The sequence below is a fragment of the Hoplias malabaricus genome, chromosome 3 (assembly GCF_029633855.1).
Source record: "Hoplias malabaricus isolate fHopMal1 chromosome 3, fHopMal1.hap1, whole genome shotgun sequence".
Taxonomy (NCBI): Eukaryota; Metazoa; Chordata; class Actinopteri; order Characiformes; family Erythrinidae; genus Hoplias; species Hoplias malabaricus.
Genome location: NC_089802.1, coordinates 59,139,841 through 59,165,885, shown reverse-complemented (window position 1 = coordinate 59,165,885; position 26,045 = coordinate 59,139,841). Strand labels below are relative to the sequence as shown.

Below are 26,045 nucleotides of genomic sequence, written 5' to 3'. Positions count from 1 at the left end.
AAACCATTTCTGCACTTTTGGCACAAATATAAAAGAACTGCTGACATTAATGGGAATTACTAAGGGGACAGATCCCATCCTCATAATTAAACCAAAATGACTCCCAGCCACATTGCAGGGGAACACCATTAACTCTGAGAACACAGAGGAACAAACAGCTACCCTCTCAGCTAAGTCTGAATTATTCATGGTGAGAACATCTTGGCAAAATACAGTTATTTGCTTGTGGCTCGTTGTAGCAGCAGGTGGGAGGTGTAATCTGCGGGGCACACAACTGCTTTGCAATTCGTCCATGGAGAGGCAGAAGATTTGCTCACCTGTGCATTCTTGAGTGGAATGAAAAGCAAAGCTACTTCCAAATTTCTGATGCTGTGACTAAGGGCCTTGGGGAAATGAAGACATCACCTCATCAGAAAACCAAGAAAATTAACTGGGAGCATGTCCCAATATGGCAGCAATTACACCCTCTGCTCCATAAGATGCTAGAACATTGCTGTGAGGGGAGTCAGTCACAAAAGCATTAATGAGGTCAAGTACTGATGTTGGACAATTAGTACTTGTTTAGTTCTTGATTCACACAGCCCTAAAATATTGGCAGAATACTCCACAACCCAATGCAGGGGCCACTGTTGTAGCGCACTCGCTGAAACTTACCACAGCCTTGTTCACCTCATTCTTTTAAATGGAGATTCTAAAAGAAGCTGTGCCTTTAGTGTGGACCATCAGTGACAGCAATGGGTACAGAATGTAGATGAATGCAATAATTTAAGGGCTGCCTACAGGACTAGTGCTGTCAACGTTAACGCGTTAATGAACATGATTAAAGTTAAAACATTAACATGTTAATGTTTATTAAAGCAAATTAATAATTTTACCAAATTTAGCCACAACTTCCTCCCATAATTCACTCATTTTACAGAGCGTAGTGCAGATTTATTAGCAGTTTTATAGGCGATGTCTCTCTCACTCTCTCTCTCACCCACATGCACACAAACAGCTGAGGAATAATCCAAACTTTTATCTCTTATAAATTTGTTGTACCTGGAATATGGACAACTGATTGCCACTAATCATTAGTCAAATCATTTTTAAAACCAATCACCACCACTAATTTGGACATACTGTGAGAGAGGTTAGAGAAAGGCATTTTAATATTAATGAGTACTGATAGAAGGCTGAATCAGAAAAAAATGGCTTCAAATGTGCATGCAAGTTCCAGATGAATGGAAAAAAATATTTTACACTACAGCGCCAAATGGCTCTTAAAGCGGTTCCGTACCGTTTTGCACCGTTAAGGACCCAGTGACGGTTTTTCCTATTGTTTAATCAGGAGCAGGAAGTGCATGGCATCTCGCAAATATATGACTTTAGCACGCTACATAAATTGAAAAATGCATTTTTAAAATTGTTCTTCATACATTATATGAACGATATATATATATATATATATATATATATATGTTCTGAGTATGACTAGTCCTGAGAAAACCAGACTCAGCGCTGTTTGTAAGCATTCCGTGCCGAACTGTATGTGGAAAAGCCACCGAACGGTTACCCTCTGTGCTCGGAACTGTTTGGCCCTGCAGTGGAAAAGAGGCCCATTACAGCAGTCACTTCTGTTGTTTTAATACACTTTTGGCAAGTACTGTGTTGAGGTATTTTATTTATGTGGAACCAGATGTCAGAATCCTACCCTACTCCTCCCGCCTGTTTTGTTCCTGGTTGTTTTCTGTCGGTTTATTTTTCCCCCGTTTCTTACGTCTGTGTCCTTAGCCACGCCCCTTCCACTGAGGCGTTCCACCGTCCTGTCGCTGTTCTAGCCAACGCCTCTTTCCCCACATGACTTTCACGGGTGTTCCTTATACTGTTTAGGTTTATAAGCCCTGTCTAGTCTCTGTCATTTGTGTTGTGTCTCTGAAGCCTGTGACAGAAGTGTGTACATTAGTCACGTCCCCAGATAAATGCTTAAAATATAATTATTTAAATAACAACTCCATTCCCGAAGTGTAATGAAAGTGTTATGGCTATATATGAGCCATCACTAAAAAAGATTCCTAAATTGTGATTTTTAGGAAAGATATTCAGCCAAGAATTGAGTGTCAAGGTCATCGTTTTTAGCATTTAATTAGGACAGACCCATTAGTGTAGTATAACATCTTCTCCAGTGGGACTGGGGCAGGAGTGTGCTTTTGATGTCCCGTCTTGTCATGGCTCTTCAAAGCTCTTACTGTAACTGCCTTGTGGGCTTTGTGTAAATAATGATCCTTAGCCTTTTCCACACAGCACAAAAAAAAAGAAAAAAAAGAAAAGAAAAGCCACCCTATTTCCTCTGCTGCATGACAACAAAACATGAATTACGTTAGTTGCTGTTCTCTTAGTAATTACAGGAACACTGCCTGATTCGGGATGGATTTTCCTACGCTGAGGTGCTCTACTATGCCCTGGGTGAAAATATCTGGATCGTTTTGTAACTCTTTGCTTTTTCTTTTCCACAAAGCACACCATCTCTTTTGTTTATGAGAGCCGGAGGGTGAATCCAGAATTATGTAATGGAAAACTTCAGCTAATTGCGCCGCTTGGGTGCGACTCCTGGTGCAATCCCTTAGATATTGTTGTCAAGGGAAACCAGCAGCAGTTAGAACTGGCAGGAGTCTACAGGGGCAGAGCCAGGGAGACACAGAGTGTGAGAGGTTCACCAGCCAATTATTACACTGCTTCAGAAAAGAGCATGAATTTATCATCGTAATGCATAAATACTGTACTTCTGAAATGACTTTCATAAAAAGGTAATCAGCTCTAGTTTCAAGGCCTACACTGGGTCCATGATCCACATGAAATATATGTTTGTTTTTGATGCTTGTGTGGTCACTGTCCACAGAAAAACATGTATCTCCATTTTTTGATAAGTACATTTGAACACAGCAGCTGTTCTTCACACTGTGTACATTTTAAATGATGAATGGACCAGTAGAAATGCTCAAACATTCCTTGGAATAAAATACTTTTACATAGACTTCCGTTGAAAGATATGAATACTTTTTCCTATCTCCTACAAAATTACTACTTTAGAGATACTTATGCTTATAAGTACACTTCTTGCTCATGAGCAGTGAAAATAAGAGGACACAGTGGTGGTGAACCAATTCTGAAAGATTTAACTCTCCTTAAATTGACCTCATAGGATATTATTACACAGAATGTTTAAGAAATTATTGCCTGGTTTATTTTCACAATAGATTTGAGGTAAGCTTCTCTTTATACTTTTTGCAGTGAATAAAAGTGCAGGTTCATTTCAGAGACAAACACATTACAATTGTTGTGAAGAACTGAGGAGTGCCCTTTGTGGAGCATTTTGTTAAAAAAGAGCGAGTTGGAAAGTGAGTGAGTTAGGGGTCAGTTCCATTAAAAGCTTCAGTGCTAAAAATACAAATAAATGAATAAATAAATAAACAAACAGGGAGTAAACAGATGGCCATGTGCACTGAAGACATCAGGAATCCTGATTTCTATTAACAGCATTTTAAGGACAAAGCCAGTCAATTTCTCTAGAGTGCATTATGTTTATATCAAAACATGCTAAAATAACATTGTTTACATCTTAATGACTGTATTACGCAGAAATTAATAAAAAAAAAATCAGGGGAATACCCTTTAATGTCCAGACTTACTATCTATTAAAATGTAAATTACAATATACATTATCACTGAGGAAAGCACCTCCTTCCTGTCTGACTCAGCTGACGTGTAAAATGGCCTATACGCTGTAGTTTTCTTGAACTAAAATAAAAATAGTATTCTTTGTTTCTTTTATATTGATGTTTCTTTAGAAAAATATGTGGTAAATATGTGTTTAAATGATAACCACCGAAAATTTAGAGCTACAGATATATATAACATTACTGTGCTGATATATTTTTCTGATGCCATTATTAAGCTGCATAATACCCCAACAGAGCCTGTGCTGTGAGCCTGAGTCTGCTTCATTTCCTGAACTAATTCAATTCAATTAATTTGCTGAAGAAATTCAATCAGGATTTCACCTGATGTAGGAACGGACAAAATGTGTGATGATGTTTATCTGCAATCTCTCTTACACAGAGAATAAGAATAATACCAAGTTAGTTCCCTAGTAACTGAAAGATCCCTGTCACAGGAGACGGGAGAGGAGATGTTTGTCTCAGTGAAACATGCACTGTGCATATGTTAAAACAGAACAGCTTCTTAATATATATCATTAATATTGCACTACTCCTAATGAAACATCAAAGCAGCACATGCATTATTTACTGCGCACAAACAGAACAAGTGTTTTTCACACCTGTGACGGCGTGGCATGCACAAGCACCTCGAACACACACACACACGCACACACACACACACACACACACACACACACACACACACACACACAGACGTGCACACACATTTTAAAGCAAATCACAAACAGACAACTGGAATACTCAAGAATGGCATTTGGTACACCGACACCAGCTACAGAGAATCAAAGCAACTACCTTTAACACAAATAAGAGACACACACACAATGTATATTTATTTATATTAGAGGCTACAAAGGCATCAAAAGAATTTTAGTTTGAACAGAATTTCATGCTGTAACATATGAAATTAGAAAATGAAACAGAGACCAAGTTTAGCTGCTTATGAGGTGTAAAAAATCCATTACATGAGGCTGTGAAAGACTGTATGCTGTGAATCACTGCCCTGAACGCTGAAATAGAGAAATGCATTTGAAGAAGTCCTTTCATATCTCAGATTATCTCATGGAACAAGAATATAACTGCTTCTGACTCCTTGCATAACAAAGTTCTATCTCTGCTTCGTAGAAATGAGCTGGGCTAGAAATATTATCTATCTTCACTCTTGAAAGCTAAGGTTCCTCAGATGTAGTTTGGCTTAGATGTAGTATAGAACCACTCACAGGATGTGGAAGTTATTCAAAGTTTAAGCGTGAGTTTCCTGGACCATTGTTGAAACGTTTATTGTAAGAGTGAGTGTTAACTGGACCTCTTGATTCCATTGCTAGAACATACCTAATATAAAACTCTGCATAAACTGTGTGAAGGTGCTGTGTGAATCTGTTTTAAACCCCATAGAGCAGCTCAGAATGAAATAAAAACAGAATGTGGGAGTTGGTCAGTGGTGAGGTTTTGATGATAGACAGATACTATGGTTTGGTTTAAGTCTACAGAGGTTAGAAATGGGAATGGTCAAAGCCTTGCCATTGGTCAAGCCTGGTCAGAATGGAGGAGGCCTTTGACTCTGCAATAGTTCTGCCCACCTTGTTTGTCACCGTGAGGAGGGGCTTGCCTTCTGAGGACGCCTTATTGGGTATCTCCTTCAGGACCATGGCAACGGTCTTATCTGCAGCCCTAGAGTCTTTCCCCTACAACAGTGAAATCAACAATGACTTGTGTCAGGACAAAAAGGGTTAGATATTCCAATATATTCAATGGTCCTAAGGGTGTTTGGTAAAGCTTATGAAATGGTGTGGATGTGTATGTTTCACATGGCCTACCCACAGCACACAGAGACATGGAGAATTAAACAAAGCGAGATCTTAAAAAGGGCAGAATCTCACACAGTGAATACACTCTCAGTTTTATTCTGCCTGGTAATGCAGGGGGCGTTGCATTGACGTAAACAACGAGGGGCTGTCATGGGCTGATTTTATCTCAGTGAAAGAGACAGAGATGTACGGCATGTCTAGAAAGTCAGTCACATCAGAGCTGAGATGCTCCCCCATGGGACAGCAGTTCCACCATTACGCAAGGGCTCAAATTGGACCAGAAAGCCAAACAAAGGAGCCACTCCATTGCACAATTTAAGCAGCCTTCATATCTGTCAACAAACTCCACACACACACACTGCATTTCTGCAAACTTTTAAAAGTCCTTAATGGGACTTTCAGAGAAAGCTTTGACTGTAAACAACCAGCTTTTATCTTAAATAGGCCTCATACCACTTTATATGTGTTGTGCTTTGTTTCTCCCTGAAGTCCAATTGGTTTTATGCTTTTTTTGCGGCACAAACAAACATAATTCATTTTTAAATGACCATTTCCAACCTCCCTTTTTCCCTTGGAATGAGAGTTGTGTAGTTAGTGTGGCTTTGTTCTGTTTGGTCCCATTTCAGAAACAGTCCAGTCTGAAATATATGGAATATCCTATTAAGTCTGGATTAATATCCTCTGGGAAGGTTGTAAAAGAAAATAACTTCTGTCACTTCTTTAGATGTCTGGATCTCAGAGGGCAGCATTAATATTTTTAAAAGAGAAACAACACAGTGTTTAATCATGTCTCTTTTTTCACTTAAATACAGGCCTCTCCAAAAGCTGAATGAATGGTCACATGTTCATGTTCAATAAATAAATGGTAAGCAATAACGTGAAAGACTAATAAATGACTCTCTATATATGCTGAAAATAGAAAACTGAAAATAATAGGAAAATATGCTCTGGTATGCACACCGCAGTATCTGCAACTGTGTCTCGTGATTCTTGAGAGGCAAAACCGGTTTCCTTTTAGGACTTTGAGGAGATTTTGATTTACAATGGTACGAGTAGACTCTATTTCTATCTTAAAATCTCTTTCTTCCTGACAGTCCTACGACATGGGACAGACATCGCTCTGAAACAGCCAAAAATATATTCAGAGTATTGTTCCAATGCCCTCCCAATGGCCAGCACACACAGAAAGCGGAGGAATAAGTAAACGTTTTTAGTGATGAGCTGTTGACTCCCAAAGAATCTTTTTTTTTTTTTTTTTTTGAGCATGTGGGAGTTGCTCTTAACTGTTGGCCAATGATTCAAAGAGTTTAAAGTTTGCTGTTGATGCAGTCTCTGTTTGCGAGTGCCATCCATTGCACACTTGAATGTTAAATGTTACATTAAATGTTAAAAATGTATTTGAAGCAAAAAGTGGCTACATTCCTTCCATAATCGTGGTGTTTTTAAATGTAACATAACTTTTTGAGTTTTTGAGTTTATGAGAGTTAGCAATAAATAATACCCCAAAATTAGTAAAAGCTTTAAAAATACATGACCAAATTAGGCTTTATTATTATATGGACTAAAAATCAAGGTATTTTTTTGATTAAATCTAGACTAAATCCTACAATAATTCAGCAACAGTCAAAAGACAAAGATCAAAACTAAATCCAATTAATCTTTCAAAATTAACATCGGATCGCAGATTGAATGGAAATATGCAAGGAGAACTCAAGTTTTCAATGCCACACCCTCTTTCTAAGTTTAAATATTCTGAGCCAAATTCAAATGTTCACTGGACCTAAGAATCCTGGGGCTGATCTCATTGATTGTGTAAAATGTTTCAAACACACAACAGAATCAGCATTTCAGTCTCTATCATTGCCTTTATTAATTTATTAAAGAAAGTAATTTTCAGTTTGACTCTTTTGTTTGTTCTGTGATGGTCTCTTAGAGAGGTGATGCCATTGTGTGCATGGCCTCAGGGATGTCTCTCCTGAGAATTCAATGCTTTTAATGGAGCAGAAAAGCCACCTGTGTCCTGACAAACCAAGACAAGAGAAGTGTAAGTAAAATAAACACTTTACAAGGACAGATCTGCCTCACATCTCACACACAGACTCCGTGGTCCAACGAGGGAGATGATGTTAGCTTAAATGACCTGTAATATGACTTGATCCTGTATAGAAAGCTTTGCCTGTGGAGAGCACTGTACTGTAAGCGTTTAAAAAAAAAAGTTAAGGGGAAATGACTGGAAAATCCTTATTTGAAATAAACTAATGCTTTGCACAATAGGGTCTGGCTCAGTTCAGTCAGAACCAGGGTAGTTTGACTGAGTTTAAAATCTTGTGAATGGTCTTACTGGCTCACTGCAAACCTTAGTGACATGTTGCATTTGCCAGGTAATTCTGCCAAAACCAGAGAAGAGTACAACAATGGCATAAACGACTGCTTCGTTTATGCAAATCACATTCTGTTTGCATTGTATTAAACATAATACCCATAGGTACGCTTCAGTAATTAAAGGCTTGGCTCTTCTGTGAAAAGGTTTTGTGTGGTCTGAGTGAAATCTCACTGCTGTGTCACATTCAGAACATGTGAAGAGAGGCAGACAGGTTGTACTTGTGCCCCAGAGACATTTTTTTTATATTATGTTTTCAGTTCTACTCAAGTATATTTTGTGAGAAAATTAATCTATGTTGAACTATATATGTCATTTTGGTCATAAACATTTAGTTCCTTGTTACTTTCCTAAGTGTTATCACCCCTGATATTTCAGATTTAATATTCTCTATTACCAGGGCACAGTGTAACATAGGGCAAATATACCCTGTGCTAAAGTGATTCAATTTTATGCTGCAATTTGGTGGTGGGTCATCGAAGAAGACATTTAAAGATTGAAAAATAATCAAAAGGGTCATCAGGGCAATAATATATGTTAGACGAGAAAACAGCAGCACTCAAAGTGAGCTACGTCAATCCATTGTGAAGAGTCTCATTAAGATATTTTAAATTTTACACCCTTAGTGACCTCATGGCCTCATCTTCCTTCACTACATGCTCCGATGATTCAGGCAGGTGATGAAGACAAGGCCAGAAATTAATAATATAATGTAATTTGTCTTTTTTCTGGAAATGTACAGAATGTATACTTCTGTACTTCTGGATTCTTATAGTAATTGTTAACTGAAAAAAAATAAAAAATAAAAATCATACCAACTCAGGAAACATCAGCAGCTCAACATATATAAGCTTATGCAAGAAGATATTATGTGACATAGACTTTTACATTTTTGTGACTTAAGTTACATCAGCTCCAGCATGGAACAAAAGAAATCAATATTCTGAGCTACACTAAAGGTGAATCCCATTTCTTACTTTTACCCCTACCCCTAGTTTTCAAGTGTTTGCTAGAATGTAATTCTGTGGCTTTGCATTTAAGGTGGAACTGGAAATTGATTTGCTAACTACAAAGATATCAGCATGCTACTAGTGATGTTTTATGTTTGTAATGAAATAAAATATATAATGCATTGAAACTACATTAAGAAAATAGAAAAAAATAAAATGCTTATCATAGTTTTTAAAGGAGAAAATACTGATATTTGTGGCTTTTTTGGTTGCTTAGGCTTCCATTTTGCAGAATCACAAAGCCCTTCGTTTGAAGTCTGCACATATACAGTCTCTCCCCCTACTTTTCTAACATGAAATGAGACCCCCTACCCCTAGGCAAAATAGATAAGTGGCAGGGCTAACAGGTGAAATGGGATTCACCTTTAATATCAAACCAGTGTATCTCTCACGAACAGTTACAATCATTAGAGACACTATTTTATTTATTTTTAAAGAGGGCACATGGATATTTAAAGTTTGTAGGCACACAATTTTTTCATAGGTTCTCTCCACAATTAAGTCATTACTAATTTCACTGTGACCAGGAACTACCCAATCACAGACAATGCCAGCAAGCCCGGAGGGTGATGGGAAACACTCCTCCTCTGAGACATGTGAAGGTAATCATCATTTGTTTTCAAGCTACTGCAAAAACAACACTGGAGAACACGAACTCTCCGGGTCTGTTATGCCAGCCAACAGACACTCCTGCTGGCTTTTGTAAATTAAGTATCAAGACAAATTAACATTTTACGATAAGGGTACATTAATTAACAGTACTTAAGACAGTTTTATTAAGCACTACTAAAGAATTGAGTAACAGTTAATTATTAAGTATTAACAGAAACAAGAGCAAACATTATTTCAGGATTTTATAATATAATAATGCTACAATGCTTCTTGTTTGTTATCATTATTTAACGATTAGTTATGACATTATCTAAGAATTTAATATTAAGTAATATTAATTCTCTTATTGTAAAGTGTTACAGACATATTGTCTTTGTACCCTACAGGACTGTGTAGACTCTTTGCTCCCTCACAAATTTAAAATTCATTCATTATCTGTAAGCACTTATCCAGTTCAGGGTCGCGGTGGGTCCAGAGCCTACCTGGAATCATTAGGCGCAAGGCAGGAATACACCCTGGAGGGGGCACCAGTCCTTCACAGGTTGACATACACTTACACATTCACTCACACACTCACACCTGCGCACACTTTTGCGTCGCCAATCCACCTACCAACGCGTGTTTTTCAACAGTGGGGGGAAACGGAAGCACCCAGAGGGAGAACACACCAAACTCCTCACAGACAGTCACCTGGAGCGGGACTTGTACCCACAACCTCCAGGTCCCTGGAGCTGTGTGACTGCGACACCTACCTGATGCGCCACCTTGCCACAAAATTTAAAATGTATTAATAATTTATTTATTATTATATTTTAATAGACATTAAATTTTCACTGTTAATTTCTTTGGTGTAATTCACCTAGGTTCAGTCATACTGAAACATTTCCTTCCTCAGTATAAGGCATAGACTCACTCTAGGTTGGAGCCTACATGAAATGCCATCTATGGAAATAATGGGTTGTATGTTCCTATGTGTAATTTTTGTTAAGGAAATGAACAAAAATCACACAGACTTAAAAAGAAAATGCAAGTCTACTGGTTGTTTGGGTGTAGTGTTGAGTACCAATTTTTTTAAACTGCTTTCAGCTACTGATATTTTTAATAAAGGTGTGCTGTACTTTTGTCCTGTTGACCAAGCCATTTCCATTAGTTTCATTTCACTTACATTTTAAGAGAAATTTGCACTGACACTTCATATTTGTAGAACTAATAAACAAGTTCACTACAATGAATTTAATAAATAAACCTGTAAATCAGATTTTGGGTCATTGTTGTCTCAAAATAAGTAAACTCAATAATGGAAGAGTGGTGTAATAACAATAAAACACACAAAAACTCTTCTAAATCACGAGATATTGGCAGGGAGTGCTGATTTAAAGCCAATATATCACATAACCTTCAGTGTATTATTGCAAACCAAACTGGTCCTCTGCTACAAACATGAGGATAAACAGACAGCTTCATCTGAACCCACAGCAACTGTGGGATCATTTAATCTGCATCAACTGCAAATAAACTAAATGAATTAATGAGTGTGGAGTTATAGACTCCGTTATTAACTGAGAGGAGAGCAGTGAGAGAGGGAGGGGGCACTGGAATGGACTGGACTGTCTGATTGCTCACTAAGTCACTGTTGTTATTGCTGCAGTAAATAAAGACTCTACTGTCTGGTATCAGATGGTGTCAATGAAGCTGAACTAATAGAATTTTATAGCATGCATTTTACAACTCAGTTACAACACTAAACTAAACAAACAACACAAACCCAACATGCCGGTATGGCTTGGGTGGACATAACTGAATGCAGTGCAATTATACTGAACAAACAAAATAAATGCAACACTTTTATTTTTGAACCCATTTTTCATGAGCTGACCTCAAAGATCTAACACATTTTCTATGTACACAAAAGGACTTTTTTTCCCTCAAATATTGTTCACTATTTTTTTTTAAATCTGTGTTAGTGAGCAATTCTCCTTTGCCGAGTGTCACGCCCTTGCCCTGTCTTGTGCTTTCCTTTTCTGTTTTGTTTTTCCTTTGTGTACCATGTGCTTAGCATATGGCTGTTTGTTTTGTTCTTGGTTCTTGTCCCTAGCCCCATCTAAGTCCCTCCTCAGTCTTTGCCCCCTTGTTATCTTTCCCAGGTGTTCTTTGTCTGTGGTCTATGTTCCCTTGTTTGCAGTGCTCCCTTGTCTGGTCTTGTGTGTAGATGTCTGCTTCTGTGTTTGTCTTGTGTTTGCTCACATCTATACCAGTTCATGTTTGTTTCGTGTTTTGTTCTCTCCAGTTTAGTCCAGTTCATGTTTACTTTCATTTGTGTTAAATAAATATGTATGTCTGCCTCCTCGTCCTCCCTCCAGCAGTGACACAGAGATAATGGCATATTAAGATACTGATTAGACAGCTTGATTATTGCACAGGTGTGTCTCAGGCTGGCCACAATAAAAGGCCACTCTAAAATGTGCAAACCAGTCAGTTTCTGGTGTGACCACCATTTGCCTCAGCCAGTGTAGCACCTCTCCTTTGCATAGAGTTGATCAGGTTGTTGATGGTGGCCTATAGATTGTTGGTCCACTCCTCTGCAATGTGCGAAGATCATGCTGCAACATAAGGTGATGGTCATGGATGAATGGCACAACAATGGGCCTCAGGATTGCCTTGCCTCTGTGCATTCAAAATGCCATCAATAAAATGCACCATTGTGTTTGTTGTTCATACCATACACCTGCCCATACCATTACCCCACTGCCCCCATGGGCAACTCAGAATGCCTTTGGAGATGGCTTATGGTAGAGAAATTAACATTCAATTCACAGGTAACAGCTCTGGTAGACTTTCCTTCAGTCAACATGCCAATTGCACACTCCATCAAAACTTGGAACATTGTGCTGTGTGATAAAACTACACATTTTAGAGTGGCCTTTTATTGTGGCCAGCCTAAGGAACCCTGTGCAATAATTATGCCACACCTGTGAGGTGGATGGATTATCTCGGCAAAGGAAAAGTGTTCACTAACACAGATTTAGACAAATTTGGGAACAATATTTGAGAGAAAAAGGCCTTTTGTGTACTAAGAAAAAGTCTTATATCTTTGAGGTCAGCTCATGAAAAATGGGAGCAGAAACAATAATTTATTATAAAATAGTTTATTAATTTTTGCTGATTTAACACCAGCTAGTCAGCAGGCCCTTTAAACCCCTTTGTTCTTAGCTGTAAATCGAACATTTGGAGAAATTTCTTGATATTGTATAGTAGTGCTGGGCTATGTTTTATTGAGTTATGATAAATTATGTTAAGATAAATTGTTTTTATTATATCATGCATATCTTCAGTAAAGTCTTCAGATTCAGTCCCCTGTCCAGATAGAATTATATATCCTGGGATCATCAATCTAATAGTTCGCCCTATCACCAAATCATTGCCAGTTTAATCCAAGGTGAAAGCCATCTGAACCAGGGAGTCCTAAGAACTCGGATGGGTGGAACAGCCCTCTCTGTCCCCACATCACACGGGACGGTAACAGCCAGTACCAGCTTCTGTCAGCTGATGTGACTGACCTGAGCAGTCTGTGCTCTCCTCCCGTGAGTGGGGCAGTACGAGGAGAGGCAGTGGTCACATTGAGCTAGATGAAAATTTAGCAAAAATGAATAGCAAGTCACTCTGGATAAATGTCATAAATGCCACTGTAAATGTATCAATCTCAGTATTTCTAAAGTGTTTTAAAGGTGCCTCGGACCACAGTCTGGACAAATGGGCAAAAAATTCAGTCCAACAAAAACAGTTAGTCTCATTCCAGGTAAAACTGCACCATGGTCTGGTTCATGTGCGGTGTGAAAACATTATTTTTTTTTGGATGGTTTGGATATTCTGACCAATTACACGAATTTGAGGCAGTATAAATGAGAGAGATGGACATGACCAGGAGGTCTAAAAAATAGCAGAAAACCTGGACGTCGTTAGACTTGTTATAAATATTCTTTAGCCCCCCAATTCTTTAAATTTCAACAACGCGATTCTCTGTCTCCAGATAGCTATCGGTCTGTATTGCTTTCTTGACAGGATACACACACGTAGCGCCACCAACTGTTCCATAAAGTACGGAATTGTCCTGTATTTTGACATTAAACTATGTGTTCTGTTTTGAACTGATACGGGACACATCTTGTTTCATATTTTTGAGGTCACACTTTTATGTTTGAGACAGAAACACGCAGCTCTCTCTCAGCTGGAAGGGGTAGATTCTCCATGGCTCCTGAACAGAGAACACGATTTTCATTGGTCATCACCTTTATTTAGCCAATGAGTAGTTATCTGTACATCATTCAATGTGCAACCAATGAAGTCACAGTCCCTCCTACAGCGGTTTGTCTTGCGGTGGCGCTGAGAGAAGCAGGTCAGAGCTGAAACACAGGGAACTACAGCTCTGCTTTAGATAGAACTAATGTATCTTAGCTCCTTGTGGCTTTGTTTAATCTGTACATTGTCAAATAAATTTGTTGCTTTGAGGCAATTACCCCAGACACCCCTGGTTGAATCTTAGCCCCCCTTATCATTAATCTCAGACAGCCCTGGCAGAAATGATGTAAAAACTTGAACTTTAAAGTCTTCACCATAAACATACCACAGTGCACTAAGTGAAAACTGCATCAGTGAACAGTAAACACCATTTAATATAAACCTTTTTTTTAACACCTTTCTCTAGCCTCACACATCAACTGACTAGGATTTTATGTACTGTGATACTGTAGTAAACATTAATTAAAGCTACAATTTAAACAACTGATTTACGCTGCACAGTGCCACACTACATAGGGTATAGGACTGGGAGACAGCATTAATTAGCCAGGGCAACGACTTGGTGGAACTGAAAATGTGACTAAGATGCTGGTAAATAAGTAAGATAAGCATTATATATGTAAGCAATATATGTTTATGTCTTATATAAGATTTGTTTTATAATTCAAGTATGGGGAGTTGCTGCCTAACTATGATGGTTACAGGCAATGACATAGATTTGCTCTTGACATTGGTGGGGACCTATGAATCCCCCCCTTGCCTGTTTTTTTTTCCTTTGCTCCGTAAAAAATGACAATGTAAGAGAACTGACAACTGGCAGTTTGTTGTGCAGTTAATATCCAAACCATGTTATTCATAGCTACAGAGGATTGTAGCCTGCTGTTATTCACCCATGTGTCATCCACAATGCACCCTGGCCATATGTGTTACGAGGAGGTAGGACTTGAGCAGAGAATGTGATTTAACTCTTTCTGCACCTCTAGGTTAATGAGATGTTGACTGATTTTTTTTTTTTTTGGCAGGATCAAATTATTAGTTATATATATAGTTAGCATATTAGTTATTAGTTAATTATTAATAATTGCTGGAAATGTGTGGGGACATGTCACCCCCGTCCATGCTAATTCTACACCCTTGGTTACAGGACATAGGTCTATCATGGAAAGTTATTTATTGCGAAACTACAGTGTGAAACTAAAACCTAATGGACCGTATGTATAAAATGTAATCAAACACAAAACTTGGATTGAAATTTGATCCGGACCTCCGGACTGTGTAAAAAAGCCCTAAAAACCCATGTACGCCCATAGGCCCTTTTCCATTCATCTACACATCAGCGTTTCTTCACACTGAGTGAAAATGCACTATGCCTCTTGCACTAGAAGTTAAGCAGGTTTTTGCCTTCTCCTGTTAAAGTTTTGGACATTCATGAGTGCTTTTTTGGACAGCAATAATATCTGCCATATCTTCCACCCCAAGTGTAAAGTCCTAGAAGTTATCATGCAGTCAGCAGCTGTGGGGGTTATTAGACTGAACTATTAAGACTCAGCTCTTCCCGGAGCAGTGGCTTGGTGAGTGTGCTGCATGTACTCTCAGGATTATGTAACAGCAGAGTGGATAATGCAAGGCTGTGTGATGCATCTCTCTCTCTCTCTCTCTCTCTCTCTGATGGTACGGTCGAGCTAGGAGAGAGAGAAAGAGCACTGAAGTATGGTCCTTTGGAAATGGGGAGGATGCTATTAATAAAGCCTGCAGAGACAGATGTTAGGACACATTCCTAACCCCACTGTACTGGGGAAATGTTGTGCAGTCTGAAGCCCTTAAACAGCCCTGGGTAATCCTCCCTTTAAGGCCCCCTCTGGGGATAGAGCTGTCTGTTTGTGAAAGTAGTTGCAGCAGTACTGTACTGTAATTCAAAAAAGCTGAACAAATGCAACATAATGTAATGGATTCTCAATATGCCTAAATAAATGGCGATATAAAATACAACACAATATTATAAAAGCCATAACAAAATATAATGACAAAGTGTTTATAACGCCAAAAAGAATGTGCTGCATTATCTACCTGTAATTATCAAACTGTATGTCTAAAAATTAGTGATGTCCCAATCCCGATAGGAGTCTTTAAATATTGAGTATCTCCCGATACTGTCCCGATCTGATACTTAGATTTTCCTAGATAGTACTTTTACACAGTGCACACTTCAAGTAAACTCATATTAAGAAACAAACTGCCTGCATCAAAGCTGCTATTTTTTTTATAACAAAGTAAACAAATGGTGTCTTCACAAACAGTTCATTTACATAATTTAATATTATTTTAATCTTATGATCTAATGTGATTTTTATGCATAAAGAATTACTTTGATTCTAAATATCAGTCAGGTTTATTGCCATCACAGATGTGTTGAGGAAAGCAATTAAATGTAGTTTTTTGAGACACAGTGCTAAAATAAGGTATTTATTTATTATTATATATTTTTTTAAGCATTGGCCTGTTTTTCTTAGCGTTGCCAGAAAACCAACAAACCCCTGTAGGAGGGACTGTGACTCCATTGGCTGCAGCACTAAATGATGGACAGCTAAGTTTGGCTGCTGATTGGCTAAATAAAAGTGACGACCAATGAGAAGCGCATTCTCTGTTTGGGAGCCGTTGAGTATCTGTCCCTCCCTCTGGCTGAGGGAGAGCGGTGTGTCTCAAACAAGTCATGTTCTTAACAGGTATGGAGTGAGATCACTGTCTTTTATGAGAGAGCGCAAAAACCACACTAAATCGAGCAAGTCAGACTCAACGAGTGCACAGAATCATGAAAACCTAGCGAAAACAGCAACAGCGATTCACTGTTTTCAGTGCGCGCTCCCGTTTTTTCCTCGCTTCAAAAATTTGAGCTCGCTCTCGCTTCTCAAATATCTGCTCGCTTCAAAAGTTTGAAGCACACATACATTCACTCACACTGAGTTGCCAATCCACCTACCAAATCTTCAAAGACAGTCACATGGAGTGTGGCTCAAACGCACAACCTCCAGGTCCCTGGAGCTGTGTGACTGCAACACTACCTGCCGCACCACCGTGCCGCCTGAAGGGCTATCAATTTATTTTTGTATAGTTCATTTATTCAGTTTAATTTATTTCAGAAATACACCATATGTACAAATATTTGAGGACAAATTTGTAATGAATGTATTCTACATTAAGTTGCACCCATTACTAACACAGATGTGCAAACGTGCACACACTGCCTCTCTAATCCCTGTAGAGCAATACTGACAATAGAATTGGATTCTCTGGAGTAGAGAAACATGAATCCAATGCCAGGCGAAGAATATACAGCACCCCAGCACTGAGCTGTGCTAATGAACCCATATTTACGGTCATGTCTCTTGTTAGGAAGAGAGTAGTAGCCTATATGTAAGTAAACATTACCATTCTCAGTACATGTGGTCTCAGTTGAATGGTTATTCTCTATTTATTGCAAGATTTTCACATATACAAGTACAAATACATATACACAAACAAGTCTGTAAATCACATAATGCTGAAAATGTACTCCATATAATGTACTCAATGTTTACAAGGTACAATATTAATACTGAAAACAAAACAGTTATTATGTGGTCTCCAGGCACACAGCTGTACTACAAAATACACAATAATCAAACACAATGTCCCAAAAGAACACACTGACATTCTCTTAAACTTCCAAACAATGCTCAAACAGAGCAATTTGAGCTGCATTAGTTATAGAAATTTGTTAGAAGAAAGAAAATAACTAGGATACCTATTTTGTGCAGGGCATTTTACGCAAAGCAGGACATCACAGTTAACCAGACAGCCTAGGTTTCTAAAAGTATCAAACTATACACACTGTCTGAACTGTGGTGTATAAGGTGCCCTGCAGTCTAGTATATGTGCCTTAAGAATTGAGGTGAGGGGCCAGCTACAGTCCCGTTTCCATGCCTTAAAAATTCTGGGGCGAGGGTCATGGCGTAACCACAAACATCGCATTGACCCTGAGACCCTGCTCATCAACACAAGCTTTCAGAAACAGCTCCATATCAGCCCTGTTTTCAAAAACAAATAAAAAGGGTTCTTTAGCCTCTGGGTCATCTCCAGAGCCTTTATGCCAACTACATATCTCAAAGCCAGCGACGTGCTTGAGTCGTGCTTAAAATGTTCTTCCGCATTTCCACAATGTGATATATATACCTGGTACACACACTAGCAGTTTTTCACACACACACACACACACAGAGCAATGGGCAGCCAGCCACTGCCCCTAGGAACTTTCCTCAAGAGCATTTCATCCATGGATGTTGAGTGAGAACAATCCCAGATGTCACTAAATCTTATTCAGGGCACCTTTAATGCCCAGCCATTGCATTTTTACAGTTATATTATGGCATTAAGTAGAGCAGCACTCTAGAGACAAGTGTGAGCATAGGTGATTCCCATTCTGTGAATCAATCCCTATCATGCTACCTTCAAAATGGCGGTGGTCTCCACTATGCCACACCAATCACAGACCACCCATGATCATTAACCCAACAATGTGAATGTGCCATTCATTTTGATTGTGAGTGAATAAAGATGATATAGTGAATCAAGCCCAGTCTGGCCTAAGACTCCTATAAATGTTAATCTTTGTGTCCAGTGTGGTTGATGACCTGCAGAACATCATCACACACTGCTGATATGGTCTGGTCCCACTCTCCTCCATAATATATTGCCTGCAGCTAATATTACCAACAGCCTCTTTATAAAACAGCTGGCCTCAGCCAACCACAGACGGTCACTAGCTAAAGTGTCATGTTCTACACTAACGAAGGGCACTCGAGTGAACTCTGGGAGGTTTTGTATATCATGTTGCATAAACACAAACATGCAGGGGCTCAGCTCAGTCATTTATTCCAATCTGCCATGGCTGCATTTACCCCATGGTGTACATACTATTATGAGCTAAATATAGCAGTTGCTCATTCTAACAATTAGAGTTCTCTCCATGCGCTGGGAACACTTCAGGCAACAGATCTAATTAGAGTGTTTCCGGTAGCTGTACTGAAATTTAGAGCATTTTTTTGACAAATACTTTCTGACTAGAATACATTCAAGAAAAGGATTTGTCTTTTAGCACTTGTGGTTCCTGTGCATAATACGTCTCCATTCAGTTACATCAGAATTTTAATGGGTAATAGATTTATATGCTGTAGATGTTGAGCCAACAGTTCATTCATTCATTAATTTATTAATTCATTCATTCATTCACTGGAACTGCTTGATCCTGTTCAGGGTTAAGGTTAGGGACCAGACCATCACAAGACACCATGCTTTTCCTGTGAGTTGCCAACAAATCGTTATATCATTTAAAATGTGGAAATTGGCCTTTCTCTGTTTTACTATTTCAGGGTTAGAAATAGAAAACCAGATTGCACCCATAATAGAATGTACCAAATATTCTGTATAATCTCCATAGTAACTGAATAGAGCCTGCTACCAAAGGACTGGGTTGCTCTAGAGCAGGAGCTCATAAGTTCTTGGTGAATGTGTAGAATTGCTGGAGGAACATAAATATCCAAAGCATTGTGCTTTGGGGCATGGGAATATGTTCTGGATCCAAATAATGTTTTTGTTTTTGGAATGGCTAGAGCAGGGTTTGTAATCCACAACTTATCATCCAACATCAGGACCTGACCTCACTGTTCATGTTTGTGTATTCACATCCTCAAAGCAGTGTTCCAGAATATACTGTAAAGGTCTAGAAGAGCAGGAGCTGTAGCAAAGTAGTCGGACAAACAGGGGACTTCAACAAACTTCCGACCATACAGTGTATTTCTAGAGTTCAAAGCTTGAGAAGTTATCTGAATTCAGTTTTGTTATCACAGACCAGGCTTTGTGTTCCTCTCAATGGCGTTCTCTTCGATTCTGCTGAAGTACAGACCTGAGCTTAGCTGATAGACCATTGTGTGCGTTCCCTCCTCTCTGCTTTCAGACTTTAGCTCCAGCGTGTAACTTGGTGCTGAAGAACAATGGTGAGCGTGAGAGAAAGATCTTATTCACAATGCTGTCGCTTTAAATTGTTCTCGCTTGGTTTTCTCCGCAACAATGGTGTGCCATGCTGAATATTTAATCACCCAGATTACCTGTGCTGTATTCAGAGCTTCAAACTAACAGGGCTTATGGAATAAAGACAGTGAGACTGCATAATAAGGTCTTCCATGGTCATAGAAGTGCTGAAGCCAGCGGAGATCACTCTTGGACCACAGCGGTGCATCAGCACAAGGACATCTAGATGACCGCTCACTGAGGACCCCGCACTCACACTCAGACTCTCCCCCACAGCAAAGTCACTCAGAGGGAACTGAGGGACTGAACAGACACAGGGCTTGGCCTGAGAGACCAGCTCCAGTTAAGCAACCAATTCCTAAGATGTTTGTGATTTATAACACCAAGTATTACATCATCTTCACAGTGGAGCGTGATTGGGCAATGTAAGTAATGAATGTGTTCAAATATATGAAATAACACTGTTAAAAATAGATAAGATAAGATAAGATAGCCTTTATTGTCATTGCACATGTACAACGAAATTGAGCAGCAATCCTTAAAGTGCTTAAACAAACAAAACCAGTAGAAACATGCAGTTTTTATTTTTTTACAATATAAATAACAATTATTGCACTAGCCCTGAGTAGTAGAAGAGATTAATGTGCGTGTGTTTGCTGTGTATTGCACAAGCCCTGAGTGGCTTAAGAGGTATGTGCGTTCAGTTCCCGTACAGCACTGGGGTAAAAGCTGTTTTTCAGTCTGTTTGTCCTGGATGTGATGGACCTGAAGCATTTTCCTGAGGGCAACTGTTGGAAGAGATGGTGTCCAGGGTGGGAGGAGTCTTTCAGTATATTGGCTGCCCTGCTTAGGCAGCCGGAACTGAACAGATCCTCCAGCCTGGGCAGTGGACAGCCGATGATCTTCTGGGCCATGTTGATCACTCTCTGTAGAGCTCTCCTTTCTGCCATTGAGCAGCTGCTGTACCATGTTGAGATGCAGTAGGTCAGCACACTCTCGATGGCACAGCGGTAGTAAGACACCAGCAGCTTCTCCTGAAGGTTATTTTTCCTGAGAATTCTCAGGAAATAGAGTCTCTGCTGTGCCTTCCTAACTACAGCTGTGGTGTTGGTGGTCCAGGAGAGATCTTTAGAGATGTGCATACCCAGACGTCTGAAGGAAGGGACTCTTTCCACACAGTCCCCATTTATGATGAGTGGTGTGGGGTCTATGCGTTTCCTCCGGAAGTATATGACCAGTTCTTTTGTTTTGGTGGAGTTCAGGGAGAGATTGTTCTTTGCACACCACTCCGCCAGTCCCAGGACTTCATCCCTGTAGGCGGTCTCATCTCCACCAGATATGAGTCCCACAACGGTTGTGTCATCCGCGAACTTGATGATTGTGTTGCTGGAGTGGGTGGGGGTGCAGTCGTGGGTGTAGAGTGCGTAAAGGAGAGGACTCAGCACACAGCCCTGTGGAGCTCCAGTGCTGAGTGTTACCCTGGAGGACTGATGGCAGCCTAATCTAACAGACTGGGTGCGGTTTGTTAAAAAGTCCTTAATCCAGATGCATGTGGATTGACCAAGGTCTATGAGTTTGATCACCAGTCTGCTGGGGATGACCGTATTAAAGGCGGAGCTAAAGTCTAAAAATAGTATTCTTACATAGTTTCCCTGGTGTTCCAGGTGTGTGAGTGCTGTGTGAAGGGTAGTATTGATGGCATCCTTAGTGGACCTGTTTGCTTTGTAAGCAAACTGATGTGGATCGAAGCTGGGAGGGAGAGTGGCTCTGATGTGCTGTAGAACCAGTCTCTCAAAGCACTTCATTATAACCGGTGTGAGTGTGACTGGACGGTAGTCATTGAGGTCGCTGATGGTGTTCTTTTTGGGCAGTGCGATGATGGTGGCAGACTTCAGACATGGTGGTAAGATGGATTTTGATTGTGGCATTTTTACAAAAATCTTTAACCTGTCCCTGAGCTGGTCTGCGCATATTTTCAGCACTTTTCCTGTCACACCATCTGGGCCAGCAGCTTTCCTGGGGTTCACTGCTTTAAGTGCACGTCTCACCTCGTCTTCTTGCACCATGAGGATGTGGTTATTGGAGACTGGTGGAGGTCTTGTGTTTGTCTCCACTGCTCCCACCTCATAGTGAGCAAAGAAACAGTTAAGTTCCTCTGCCAGTGAAGCATCACCCTCCACAGTAATGCAGTTTCTGGGCTTGTGGTTGGTGATGTGTTGTATGCCCTGCCACACGTGATGTGGATCGTTGTTGGTTAGGTGTTCCTCAATTTTCCTCTTGTAGGCAATCTTGGCCTCTTTGATGCCTCTCTTCAGGTTGGTTCTTGCCACGCTGTATAAGGCTCTGTCCCCAGACTGGACAGTCTTTGTGATGGGATGAGATCTTCTTATGAGGGGGGTGTACGCCTGAGTTAGAAATATAGAGCAGTGGTCTGATTGACCCAAGTGTGGTAATTTGGTAGTTTTAAAAGGACTACCCTTCAAAAAGTTGCGCTGAGTTGCCTTTTATTTTTAAGTTAAATTAACTTTGAATAATAGGCTCACAATCTAAAACACACATTTAAGGTTTTGACCCTGTAAGGGCTGAAAGGTTATTCATTTTTATTTTTAAATCACAATTTGAAACTTGATTAATGAGTGGTGACTGGAAAAAAGGTGAAATTATTACCAAAATAATAAACGGGGAAATAACTACATAAAATCAAAGAGTTTTAGCAGAACTAGTATCTAGAGTGCTTCAGATTCCAACAGTGGTTAGTCTGGACAAACTAAGAGACTGAAATTATTAATAACAGGCCATTACTGACAATGATTATATTATTGATAATGAGTTTTCCTAGTAGAGATTTTCTATTTAACTAAATAGAAAAACAATTACTTACTGGTTTAGTAAGAATAATATAACTTGTCTATTTGTATTGCAGAAAATAATAATAAAAAAAACATACATTTACTCTATATAGATTACCTGTGGCAGAGGATTGCTGAATGTCTCTCAAGGGAAGTATACACTATAAGGTATTTAGATAAATATGGTACACTATTTTAGAACATATTAGAGTTTAGCATTTAGTTATCAATATTTAAATTGTTCAATATCTGAACATTAACTTATGTTTAAAACCTGCACTTCATTAAATTATATTCCTTATAAAAATGTCAGAAATATGAATAATATTATTTTACACAAAAAATACTATTCCTTTGTTATGGTTTGGTTTACAACCATGTGTTCAGTTTGCTGCTCTGTGTGTCTCATTAGAGAAAGATTTATTTTTAGAGTCTTACAAGTAAATCTACAGGGTAGATACAGGCTTTATAAGAGCTCTTTAGTTTGTTGTTACAGTAGGAAAATTCAGCGCACTTCCACGCTGATATGGATTTTAATTGGTTTCATTGTTTTAGCAGAGCTGTGATGTGGACGGTATAGAAAGCCATTTTCCTTTTACTCTTTTCACTTAGCAGAAATGAGGTGGCTTCATTTATCGGCTTATCAAAAGAGCAACTATCAATACAAAGAGGAAAATGAATGGTGAGAAACAAATTCAACTCTATTCATTCAATAATTTCATAGAGGAATAATTACAGCAACACAAACTCATTTACAATCCCAGAATGATAAACTAGTTGCAGAGTCGGACGCATCTATTCATGTGAAGTAATTGGTTCATGCCTCAGCATGAAAGCGGTGCATGTTGATGATGGCAAAGGAAAGATTTATCACACAATGCTGCTGCGGTATGGCCTGGACACTCATTTGCCCCGGGTTGTTCGGCATAATGGTGAGATTTGCAAAACAAACCAAAATCGATTAATAAACGGTACAGACTTCTGCTCTTTGGGTTTGTTCAAACTCGGCATCAGATGAGAGCAATATTCTGCCAACCCAAACACATCGTTTGGAGGTTGAGATTGGAGGTAGTGCTTATTGCTGTAGGGTGACCTTATTATCGCTCCATGATTTGTTGTTGACTGTGTAATGAGCGTATAATGACTGGGCGGAAGGTGATAAGGAGGAGGTCCTGCGTTTGTGGATGACCAGACTTTTTTGTTGTCTGAAACACACTCTTCTGAATGGACTTTTGGACCTTGTCGATGACCTGCTCACTCTGTTGACGTTGATCCCTTTTGCGTTGAAGCACTAAGGGCCATTAGCTTCATTACTAAGCCAGCCCAATTATCTTTACATAGACCCTAGCTTTTCAAAGTCTTCAGGTCTCCAATTAATCAATGTCCTGATCCTCTCCTCTGGGTCTTTGGAAGGCCGCTGAATTCTTTGGAGTTTACGTCACTTGGACTGTCTTCCCATGAATCTCTCTGGTCTCTGAGGAAAAGCACATGACTGGCAAAGGGGGGAGAGGTGCACAGACACAAGCTGAGCACTTTCAGGTAACAAATGACATCTCTGGAGACCTCAGCAGGAGCTTACTCTTAGAGGAGCCAAACATACGGTGTGTGCATCGCTGTGAACATTCTCTAAGCATTGCTCATAAGGAGTGACAGAGCTTGATAGTAAAGGGGTCTCGCAAGGCCACAGATGCCCTTTGTTTTCATCTGCTGCTCAAATTACTCTGAATCCCCCAAACAGAGGAGACAACGCTCAATTCTCCCATGGCACACAGGGTTAGCACAACAATCACAAGCATGGCCATCATGGCCAAAATAGGCTGAATTGATTCTCTGGGCCTCGGACAGAAAGAGTGGAATGGCATTTAAGACCGTATGTGCAAAATAATAAAAAAACATTTCCATAAAGCTTGAACAATGAGGATACAGAAAAGAGTGTGTCATTGCAGGTGTAAATATCTGACTACAAGTCAATTAATTCATTCATCGTCTATAACCGAAGCCTACCCGGAATCACTAGTCTCAAGGCAGGAATACAGCCCAGAACAGGGTGTCATTCCATCACAGGGCACCAGACACTCACACATACACTCAGAACACAAAGATAAATTCCAGTTTTGGAGGCTCATCATATATTTTATCTATTCACAGCAATGATGAATAGATGAATAACCTTTAGTTAAAGGAACACTAGGTAGTATTTTACTTGTAATAGGGAAATCAGAGCCTCTGTTATTGCTACCCTATGCTCAGCACTGCAGAAACTGTATTATGTAACTTTAGGAGGAGGGTAGGAAACCACACATCTTTAATTTCAGGACACTGCTGTAAAAGTGAATTACACTCTACAATTGTAGAGGGAGCCCAGGAGCAAAAATATAAAAACTTTACTAGTGATCCTTTCATGGAATTCTTAACTGTCTGAGATTAGCACGGTGCTATAATATCATTTATTTTAATCATGACTTCTGTGCACTGCACAGTTGAAATGGGATGGGGTTGTGTTTTGTATATCCACCTGAAACACTAAGAGGAAACCTGACCATTAAACATTTACCAGCTACTCATGTCCAAAAGCATGTCAATCTCAGGTCACTACAGCTGACTGCTTAGGGAATCAAAGTATCAATCAAAGGTCAAAGTAATTTTCCTGTGTCTTTAAATACTAAAATATGTAATGGTGTATGTATAGAGGCAGGTTCTATGCTAAAGGCGTAGTCAGATTATTGTCTACACTTTAGCTCTTCACAGACACAGGGGCTGCCACGGTCACAAGCAGAAGCAGTTGGCAGAGATATTTTCCTGCTGGTTGAAGATGTAATTAACTAAAACTGGATTCTTCTATTATTATCACTGCCAGATTAAAACCTTCTGAATGGCAGCTTTACAAACCATTATTAATTCGGAAAATTAAATAACTTGTTTTTCTCTCAGTGTGCTTTTCCAATAAGCCTGATAGATTTTGCTTAATTGACATTGGAAGGCAGGTCGGTTTTGCTGAAATGGATTGACCCCTGGACTGACCTGCCTGTTGTGTGGTCTTTTATGGAAGTACAGGAGTTAATTATAATGTCAAAACCTGGGAACAGACCTGTTCCACATAATCAAAAAATAAATGCTGCTTAAAAAAAACAAAAAAGAACAATACACAGTACAGCATGCTGTCTTCAGTATACAAGCCCTTTTTCCAGAAAGTCAAGAAAGATTTATTTGATTATTGTATGAACTTTTAATTAACTAGCAAATGCACAGAAAAAAAGATTTCAAATCAACTTGACAGTATTTTGTAATGCAAATTTGGAATTTACATC

General features: G+C 39.3%; 1 protein-coding gene across 1 annotated transcript in view; it reads right to left on the bottom strand.

The window, feature by feature from the left end:
- Positions 1 to 26,045, bottom strand: part of pex5la (peroxisomal biogenesis factor 5-like a) — a 116,272-nt gene that overhangs the window by 47,920 nt on the left and 42,307 nt on the right. Inside the window, exon 2 of the mRNA XM_066663883.1 lies at positions 5,300 to 5,404. Coding sequence (XP_066519980.1) covers positions 5,300 to 5,404 — 105 coding nt within the window. The remainder of the gene's footprint in view (positions 1 to 5,299; positions 5,405 to 26,045) is intronic.